Consider the following 10000-nt stretch of genomic DNA (forward strand, 5'->3'; position numbering starts at 1 on the left):
CGGGAGAGTGAGGAGAAAGTGTCAGCTGTCGGGATGTTTAAGTTAAAGTACCAATGATTGTCACACACAAACACTTAAGTGTGGCGATATTATTCTCTGCATTTGACTGATCACCCCCTGGGAGGTGAGGGGAGCAGTGACCAGCAGCGGTGGCCGCGCCCGGGAATCATTTTTGGTGATTTAACCCCCATTTCCAACCCTTGATGCTGAGTGCCAAGCAGGGAGGTAATGGGTCCCATTTTTATAGTCTTTGGTATGACTCGGGGCGGGCACTATAACCACTAGGCCACTTAGTAGGCTAGGATGTAACAACAAAACAGTAATTGTGTTTTAACTCCAGACGGTTAGTATAACCCTATAACATTTAAAGGATCGACACACTAATAACCACTTACCGTACATATTATTATGGACCGACTAGGGTTAGCTTGATAACATTTACAAATGCTAACATGAAAATTAGACTTTATAGTCTTTCCCCTTTGAGAAACGCGTAAACTTGGACAAACACATTACTGTCTTAATGATAGTAATGGTTGTACTTTTTTAACGCTTTTCTACCCCTTTTTAAGGAGCCCAAAGCGCTTTGACAGTATTTCCACTTTCACCCATTCACACACACATTCACACACTGATGGCGGGAGCTGCCATGCAAGGCGCTAACCAGGACCCATCAGGAGCAAAGGTGAAGTGTCTTGCCCAAGGACACAACGGACGTGACTAGGATGGTAGAAGGTGGGGATTGAACCAGTAACCCTCAGATTGCTGGCACGGCCACTCTCCCAACTTCGCCACGCCGTCCCGGATGCATGTATCCAGACCTTTTTTCCCATTATATCAAATGAACAAATACTTACATTGGATTGTTTTTTAAACTAAGATACAATATTCACATTGAACATAAAGTGCATAATAAATACTCCAAATTAGAGATGTCCGATAATGGATTTTTTGCCGATATTCCGATATTGTCCAACTCAATTACTGATTCCGATATATACAGTCGTGGAATTAACACATTATTATGCCTAATTTTGTTGTGATGCCCCGCTGGATGCATTAAACAATGTAACAAGGTTTTCCAAAATAAATAAACTCAAGTTATGCCAACATGGCACTGCCATATTTATTATTGAAGTCACAAAGTGCATTATTATTTTTTAACATGCCTCAAAACAGCAGCTTGGAATTTGGGACATGATCTCCCTCAGAGAGCGTGGGGGGGGGGGGGGGGGGGGCGTGTAGCGGGGGGTGTATATTGATAGTGTCCCGGAAGAGTTAGTGCTGCAAGGGGTTCTGGGTATTCTGTACTGTTGTGTTATGGTGCGGATGTTCTCCCGAAATGTTTGTCATTCTTGTTTGGTGTGGGTTCACAGTGTGGCGCATATTTGTAAGTGTTAAAGTTGTTTATACGGCTACCCTCAGTGTGACCTGTATGGCTGTTGACCAAGTATTCCTTGCATTCACTTGTGTGTGAAAAGCCGTAGATATTATGTGACTGGGCCGGCACGCAAAGGCAGTGCCTTTAAGGTTTATTGGCACTCTGTATACAGCGGCGTTTTAAAAATTCATAAATTTTACTTTTTGAAACCGATAATTTCCGATATTACATTTTAAAGCATTTATCGGCCGATAATATTGGCAGTCCGATATTATCGGACATCTCTACTCCAAATGTCAAGTTGAAACCGACGGAAGTGAACTGAGTTGCGTGACGTCACATAAACCGTAATTGAGGCAAACACCCAATTTGCATTTTCTAATTGAAATGGAAGAAACACATAGTTAAACACAAATGTAATACGGCTTTTATGAAGGCAGAGCAATATTTAATGTATATTTTGTGTCTATTTTAATTGGTAAAAAGAACTTGGTGGAAAGATTCCATTGTGTGTGTCAGTACTTTTTGAGCACATACAACAAATGACATTTTGGTGACAATCATGGTATGACATTTTTATATCGTGACATCCCTAGTCCGCCGTGTTGCTAACAACCATTCACCATAAACCACATATTCTATATTTTTTTATGCTGTCCTAGTACACAATATGTTCTGTCAGCTGATCTTTTAACCCATATTGAACCCTAAAGACAAACACGGCAGCTAGTCTGTGGTATAAAACGAGTAAAACATCGAAACTTTGTTTCGAATGTTGAAATCCTGTGCTTTTTGAGTTATGGTTTACAACAAACATTGATAACAAATTCATGAAATCTCACATTGATGTGATGTTATTAAAATAATAATAAAAAATATGGCTCAGAGCGCATTCAAGCATTTTCGGCTGCATTGAAGGGACTGAATAATGTTCAATATCACATTCATACTATTTTTCTCTGCGCGACTGTTGAGAACTGATGTGCGATGCCGCTGATCTTTTGTCGGGCATTGACCAAAATTCCCAATGTACCAGTCTGGTAAAAATGAATAGGTTTATTTCAAGTGTTGCTACTCGTGGGGAATCATCTTCGAACGATATAAAATCACATGTCGAAACAAATTACAGCAACATTCTGCACTGAATGCTTTGAATTGTATGCAGTGTATCCAAATAGCCTACAATAAAATTATACATACACTTGCTGTTTTATAACACAGATTGACCCGTTTTAATTGCAGTAAAAAAAAATTGAACATACAAATGACAGCAGTGTGATGCTGTGCTTGTGCGTTATGTACTTACCTGGACAGAAGACAAAGTAAATCACGTCTCATTTAGACTAAATCAAATAATTTAGTTACTTTACCCTGAGTTCCTGATAATTATATATATTATCTCCAAGGACTATAAAGTGTCGATTTTGATTTATGCGAACTGATATTGGCTTAAAAAAATCTATGGATATATCGGTCTGCACATCACTACTGTCAAAGCAACTGTTCCCTGAGATAATAAAATGTGCATACACGGTGCTTGACGATGCATAAAGTGATGAAGGTTTTGTGTTGACGTCCGCACGTGTCCATGGTGTGTTGCGCAGGTGTCATTCTGAGGGACTCCCACGGTGTCGCCCAGGTCCGCTTTGTCACCGGCAACAAGATCCTGAGGATCCTCAAGTCCAAGGGCCTGGCCCCTGACTTGCCCGAGGACCTGTACCACCTCATCAAGAAGGCCGTAGCCGTCAGGAAGCATCTGGAGAGAAACCGAAAGGTGCGGTGTCCGCGACTTTGGTTCAGTTCAGAGGAGCCACGGGCCAGAGTCCAAACGTTGTGCTTCTCCACTCGCAGGACAAGGACGCCAAGTTCCGTCTGATTCTCATCGAGAGCAGAATCCACAGGCTGGCCCGTTACTACAAGACCAAGAGAGTTCTGGCCCCCAACTGGAAGTAGTACGTATAAACTAATATCAGACTTTTTATGAATGGCACAATTCATTGTCCTGCTCTCCTCCTTGAGAGTTGGGATATATCTGTTGTGCAAAAGCAAAGCTGGAGGTAAATTAGCAGAGTGGCTCATCAGTGCTTCATCTGCCAGTCCCCTTCACACAGGTTTAGAGCGGGGCGATTGTATGATCGATGATAGGGATTCATTTGAGTTTGATCACGGTGATCAGCTGTTAGCATATTTCCTCAAACATGGTGGAAATGTCTGTTAGAAGATACCGCAGTGGTCATTAGGGAAGCAACGATGCAAAATAATCTGTCTTCATTCATCCTGTGTTTGTGTCCGTGTATGTGTGCGACTATCCCGTTCCACTGTTACCAAAGTCAGGCTCGTCAAGACGTAATTATTGTTCAACCAGCGTTGCGCCTCTTTTCCCTAACACAGCTGGAAGCGCAGCCCAGAAGAATGAAATAATGTGTCTAATACTAGCATAGACACTTAAGTCTTACTGCAGCTCACCACAATCCTGTCCTGGTTGCAGACTTTGTGACTCAACTACTCTATTGGTCCCAATCGGGAGAATAAGCACACTCATTTAATCAGGGAAAAAAAAATTTTTTATATCTAAATATTTTTGTTCTGTTTCAACTCCTCTGATGTACTAAAAAAACTGCAGGGTTGTTTTGTTCAAATCATTTTTGAGTTTGTGGATAAAAATATTTTGTTCCGAAAACAATCATTAAATGTGTTTTGTGTTGGTACAAATTATTTTACAGTACCTCAAATTCAAACTGCACTTGAATGTAATTTCATTCAATATAAGCTACATTATTTGAGTTTTAAAAACTCTAAAATCTAGGTCATCGTTTGTTTGCCAAAGCACCGGTGAGAAGCACTGATGTATCAAAGAATACAAATAATAATTGACCATTTGAAAGTATTGTGTAGTAAATGTTAACTTGAAATACAAGTATTGTAGTATCCACTAAATCAATGATACTGTTTACTGCAGAATGAAGTTTGTGATGACGAGCAAAATAACTTTTGAGATGGGAAAAAGTTCTCTACCCCCACAAAACTTACCAAACAAAACCGAGGTACAGACTAGCGTGGGTTACCTGTACTGTAGTAAACGTAATAATACATATGACCCAAATGACAGTTGTCATATATTACCTTGGTAAAACATTACATGTCTGTTACAAGATACTGCAGTATGAAACAGTAGGGATACAGCGGGACAATCCGCCTTAAATAAAAAATGTATATTAATTGAGATTGATTGGATGATATGGAAAAAATAATCGTTAAAAGATTTTTGCTATATGGCCCAGCTCTACACAGAATTCATCATTGCTTGCTTCAGCCATTGAAATCTACTTCATTTCTGTCTTCTAATGATTGTTTTGTTTTTTTATTCCATTCACAGCGAATCCTCTACAGCTTCAGCTCTGGTGGCATAAACCTTTTTTTCAAATAAAAGAAAGATTCAATTGAACATTTTCTTGTCTTTTTTGAAGTAACATGGTCATTTTTCAAACATTAAGATTGTAAATATCTGCTTTTCTTATTTTCATTTGAAAATACTTTCAAATCAGCATTTGAAATCTACAACTAAAACATGAATCTCCTAATATTCCAGCCAAACACAAAAATGTAATTATTGTACGCGTATGGACATTTAAGTGACATTGTTCTACTACAAAAGTAAACTACACAAATGTTTTGACATTTAAGAGATTTTTAAATAAACTCAAACACATGTTGACTTAAGTTTATCTAGTTGCTAGGGGATATGATTGAAGTGAATTACATTTATATAGCGCTTTTTCTCAAGTGACTCAAAGCGCTTTACATTGTGAAACCCAATGTCTAAGTTAAATTTAAACCAGTGTGGGTGGCACTGGGAGCAGGTGGGTAAAGTGTCTTGCCCATGGACACAACGGCAGTGACTAGGATGGCGGAAGCGGGGATCGAACCTGGAACCCTCAAGTTGCTGGCACGGCCGCTTTAATCGACTGGTTTGGTACTCAAGTTTTACAACAAAATTGAAAACCTTTTAATATGAGTGATTTTTACTAAAGTCATAAAATGCAGCACAGGCTTAATTTATTGAAAACACAATACCTTCATTAAAACCAAATTAGCATAGTCTTAAGTATGGAAGTCTGTTCTTGCCACTGAAAAAAATGCACCAATGGTAAATTATAATAAAGTTGAAATGATGCTATGAAAAAGTCATGATTTTGAGACAAAATCGAAATTATGAGAAAATCAAAAATTTAATTAATTATGAAAACTGAAATTAGGAGATAAAGTCGAAATTATAGTCATTAAGAGGAAAAAGTTGTAATTAGAAGATGAATCGAAATTGAGGAAAAAGTAATTATGGATAACAGTTTATATTACAAGATAAAAATGAATTATTGGGTAAAAAAATGATTAAATAAAAAATGCAATTTTGGCCATTAATTAAATATTACCTTTGTACTCATAATTCTGACTTTTTAATCTTCTAATTATTACTTCCTATCTCAAAATGCAGACTTTTGTATCACATAATTTCGATTTGTTTTTTCCTACCTCATAATTATGACTTTTTATCTAATAATTTCGATTTTCTTATCTCACAACTTCGATATTTTAATCTCATAATTATGACTTTTCATTTCATAATCGTGATCCACCTTTGGGGTGTTTTTTGGGGGGTGACACAAACAATAAAGAAACGGCCTTAAGAGATAGAAATAGAAATAGAAACGCCCTGTTTGTGTTTCTATTCCGAGCTAGTGTCGGGTATTCGGGAAATTTCGTCAACTTTCTTCACGTCACATGACGACTAAAAGCCAGTGGGCGGTCCACGTTTGACAAAGTAACAAAGCGCTGTGACGGACTGAACGCTCTGACCAATCAGAACGCAGTACGACGTCACTGACAGCCGCTCAGACCAATCAGAATGCACCGTGACGTCGCAAGACTATAAGAGCAGAGGGTGCAGCGACACAGACTCACTTCCTCACCTCACAGAACAACATCAGATGACTACAGCGACAAAATGGACACCGCCTGACAGAACTCCGAGGAAAATGGCAAAGGTTCGCCAGAAAATGAAGCGACAGCTTAGCGACATTCATCTGTCTTTGACGCGAAGTCAGTGGGTCTTCGACGAAGAATACCAAAATACGTGATACGAGTTGTTGTTTTAAGTCGCTCTTGCAGTCACGCCAGCGAGGAGGGAAAAATGGCGACGCTCGCCGCTGCCCCGAGGACAATAATAACAACAACCAGCATGGAAAGCTTCGGCTACAGAGGGATGGCCATTCTGCCTTGGACAAAGCAGGTGCTGGCGGTGTTGTGGGAGCAGCTTTGGCTGCTGGTGAAGGTAATCTATTGCTCCTTCATGTCAGGTAAACCTCATCAACTTTAATCACTCCTTTTCTCTTTAGTTTACACCTTTTGTGCTGCGTTCACGGTCACCCTCACTCACTGGCTTTTAGTAGATTCTCCTCGTCTTCATTTCCTACTAACTCTACTGGGTAACTCCCCTTTTAAGTATAAAATCATATTGAAATAGTTTGAATAACTTCAAATAATTCCCTTTTAGGATATTCTAATCTCCGGTTGACTTTAACGGGTGTTGCGTTTGCGGTAGCTAGGAGACAAGACTACTTCCTCAGCACACACCATTAATAAGCGACGGCTATTGTAACGCCGTAAAATAAAAAAAATAAAAACATTTATTGTGTCATGTTAACCACTTTTTATTCTTACGATTAAATTAGACTGTTTATCGTATTATACTACCTGTCAGCTGTAATTACGGTTAAAATACTGTTCTCTGTAACGTGTTACATCATGTGACTTATTACTTCTATTATGACTCATCCACGGTGCCTCTGTGGTATTGCCAAGGGGAATTGTATTTACTATTTTAGGGAACCAACATACGGTGTAAAATGCAACATACATTGGAGTAAACATGTAATAAAGTCATATACATTTTTGTATCTTGCCAAATAACTGGCTTTATTTTGAAATACACATTTGTTTCCTATTTTATTGTATAATTGTTATTGTATATATTATTTATAAATTTTTATGTATTAATGTAATGTATAATGTTGTGTTTTGCCAGAACAAATCATTAGATTTATTTCAAAATATTAATTTTTATTGTATTATTTATTATGTTATTTATGTATTTAATGTGAAGTGTTAGTTGTATTTTGCCAGAACAAATAACTTGCTCTTTTTTTAAATATAAATTATTATTATTATTTTTAAATTATTTTATGTATTATGTATTAATCTAATTTATAATGTTGTATTTTGCCAGAACAAATAGTTATATTTATTTTTCCTTTATTATTTTTATTATATTATTTATTATGTATTTTATCTGTATTTTGCCTGAACAAATAATGTGCTTTATTTTGAAATATAAATATTTTTGTAAAAATTATTTTATGTATTTTTTATTATGTTATGTATTACTATAATTTATAATGTTGTGTTTTGCCGGAACAAATAGTTTGCTTTATTCTTTGTCCTTATGTTGTATTTTATATCTAATATGTTATTTATTTATTATATATTATTGTTGTTATAATTTTATTTCCTGCTTCTCTTCCAGTCTTCCAGATGTTCCGGTTTGAGGTCCATTTCCGAATAACCGACCAGATGGGTCAGCACAACCCGGCCGAGTCCTTCCTCTTCTCCTCGCTGTTTGACGGCGACAACGGCGACGAGGACAGCAAGACGGCGGCGGGGACGCTCCTGTCCAGTCTGGCCGCGGCACCCGACGACGGCGTCTACATGGGCTTTCGCGGCGACTTCAACATCTTTGTGTCGGGCGGCGCGTCTTCGCACGAGGACAAGTTCTTCGCGGGCGCCTTCCCGGAGGACGAGAGCGGCGAGGACGAGGTGGTGGACAGCAAGGAGAGCGAGGCGCTGTGGGAGTCCCTGTCCACCTGCAAGGACCCCTACAATCCCCTCTTCTTCTCGGCGTGTCTCGCCTCAAACGCCGCCAAGCGCCAGGAGCGGCCGGGTGACGGCGCGTCAAGTGGGAAGATCGGCGATGACATGTCGGGCCTGAAGATGTGGGTCAGCCGCTCCGACAGCGACAGCAGCTGGTCCAGCTGGACCAGCTCCGACGCGTCGGGCGGCGACCTGGAGGAGAGCGAGCGGCTTTTGGAGTTCTTCGCCAGTCCCAACGACCCGTACAACCCCATGTGCTTCACAGCCTGCACCGTCACCAAAGCCCCGACACCCGCCGCCCCGCCCTCCCTCGGGCGCGGCAGCGAGGAGGGCGAGAGCAGCCACGCCTCTTCCTCCGAGGACGACGAGGAGGAGCTGTGGAAGTCCCTCTGCCGGAAAGACGACCCCTACCACCCGCTCAACTTTCAGGCCCGTCTAAGCCATCTCCAGCCGGCGCTGAGGCCGCAGCCTCCCGGCGCCAAAAAGCTCCAGCCGAAGGGGCGTGTCAGGCGGCACGATGACATCACCCGGGTGCCGTGGAAACGACACCATCGCAAACATCACTCGGCGGAGAAACACGACAACGCACAAAAAAAGGTAAACAAACACGCAACCCGCTCTCACCGCATTGCATCATGCTACTAACGGTCACATGACAAAATGACTGGCAGTGTTTGGGGGCGGGGCTTACACACATACACACTGTTAACAAAGCGGCCATTTTTTATTTATGTAGCAAAAAGAGGCTAAAAGCATCCGATACATTAATAAGTTATATGAGGCGGCATCATTTTCGACTTCTTCTGTTACTCGCGTTGATGTGGACTCCAGTGGCGCTACCTACTGGTGATATTGTGCAATCGGACTTAACAGCACGGACACCAGTGCTGCCCACTCCTGGTGGGAAATTCTCACGGTCGTCACTACATTCCAGATGTTCCAGCTCAATACCTGCACTGAAAAAAATGATTAAAGTTGTTTTTTCGTAAAATGATCGGTGGCTTTTGCAGCGCATTACTGTAAATTGAAAAAAGTGTTATAACTATTGTTATTACGTATAAATTCTGGTGACTGAGCTGCCGTTTTTTTGCTGTGAAATCTTCGATTTAATTTTATTTGGAACATGTTGAAACTTTACTAGCACACATTTTGCTAAAGTAAACTTTTGTCCAAAAGAGAACGGTTTGCTTGTCCGTCCCACCCCTGTGCCATAATCAGCAGGGGGCAAAAAAATAATACAATTAAGTAAAAATGTAAACATATATAAAATAAGTATAATAAATAAATAAATAGATAATAAATATAATAAAAAATTTTGGGGAAAAAAATCTACAGCAGTTGTTTTTACATTGCGTTACTGTAAATTGAAACATTTTTTAAAACATAACCACTGTTTTTAAATTTTAATATATGTAAAATAAGTGAAAATAAGTATAATTTATTTTAATTCAAAATATTAAAAAAAATATATATATATAATAAAAAAATTTGGGGAATTTTTTTTTACAGCCATTGTTTTTTACATTGCGTTACTGTAAATTAAAAATATATAAAACATAACCACTGTTGTTTTTACAGTAAAATTCTAGTGACTCGGCTGTCAATTTTTTTGTTTTAGACTAAAAATTTAAATTCCATTTTATTTGGAACATGTTAAAATTTCACAAGCGCACTGATCAAAAAAGAGTGGGAAGC

General features: G+C 39.3%; 2 protein-coding genes and 1 non-coding gene across 3 annotated transcripts in view; all 3 read left to right on the plus strand.

Moving 5' to 3' along the window:
• rps13 (ribosomal protein S13) overlaps positions 1 to 4826 on the plus strand; it is a 5769-nt gene extending 943 nt beyond the window's left edge. The window contains exons 4-6 of the mRNA XM_062040684.1: positions 2986 to 3155; positions 3233 to 3333; positions 4758 to 4826. Coding sequence (XP_061896668.1) covers positions 2986 to 3155; positions 3233 to 3333; positions 4758 to 4791 — 305 coding nt within the window. The 3' untranslated portion in view covers positions 4792 to 4826. The remainder of the gene's footprint in view (positions 1 to 2985; positions 3156 to 3232; positions 3334 to 4757) is intronic.
• Positions 3367 to 3494, plus strand: LOC133647555 (small nucleolar RNA SNORA19). Its single transcript, XR_009825737.1, has one exon. It is a non-coding gene; the product is annotated as a small nucleolar RNA SNORA19 (small nucleolar RNA).
• A 1519-nt stretch (positions 4827 to 6345) lies between the features above and the next one.
• ppp1r15b (protein phosphatase 1, regulatory subunit 15B) overlaps positions 6346 to 10000 on the plus strand; it is a 5064-nt gene continuing 1409 nt past the window's right edge. Inside the window, exons 1-2 of the mRNA XM_062040685.1 lie at positions 6346 to 6735; positions 7962 to 8902. Of these exons, the coding sequence (XP_061896669.1) occupies positions 6570 to 6735; positions 7962 to 8902 (1107 nt within the window). The 5' untranslated portion in view covers positions 6346 to 6569. The remainder of the gene's footprint in view (positions 6736 to 7961; positions 8903 to 10000) is intronic.

This window comes from Entelurus aequoreus, linkage group LG03 (genome assembly GCF_033978785.1).
Source record: "Entelurus aequoreus isolate RoL-2023_Sb linkage group LG03, RoL_Eaeq_v1.1, whole genome shotgun sequence".
In the NCBI taxonomy this organism is placed as follows: domain Eukaryota; kingdom Metazoa; phylum Chordata; class Actinopteri; order Syngnathiformes; family Syngnathidae; genus Entelurus; species Entelurus aequoreus.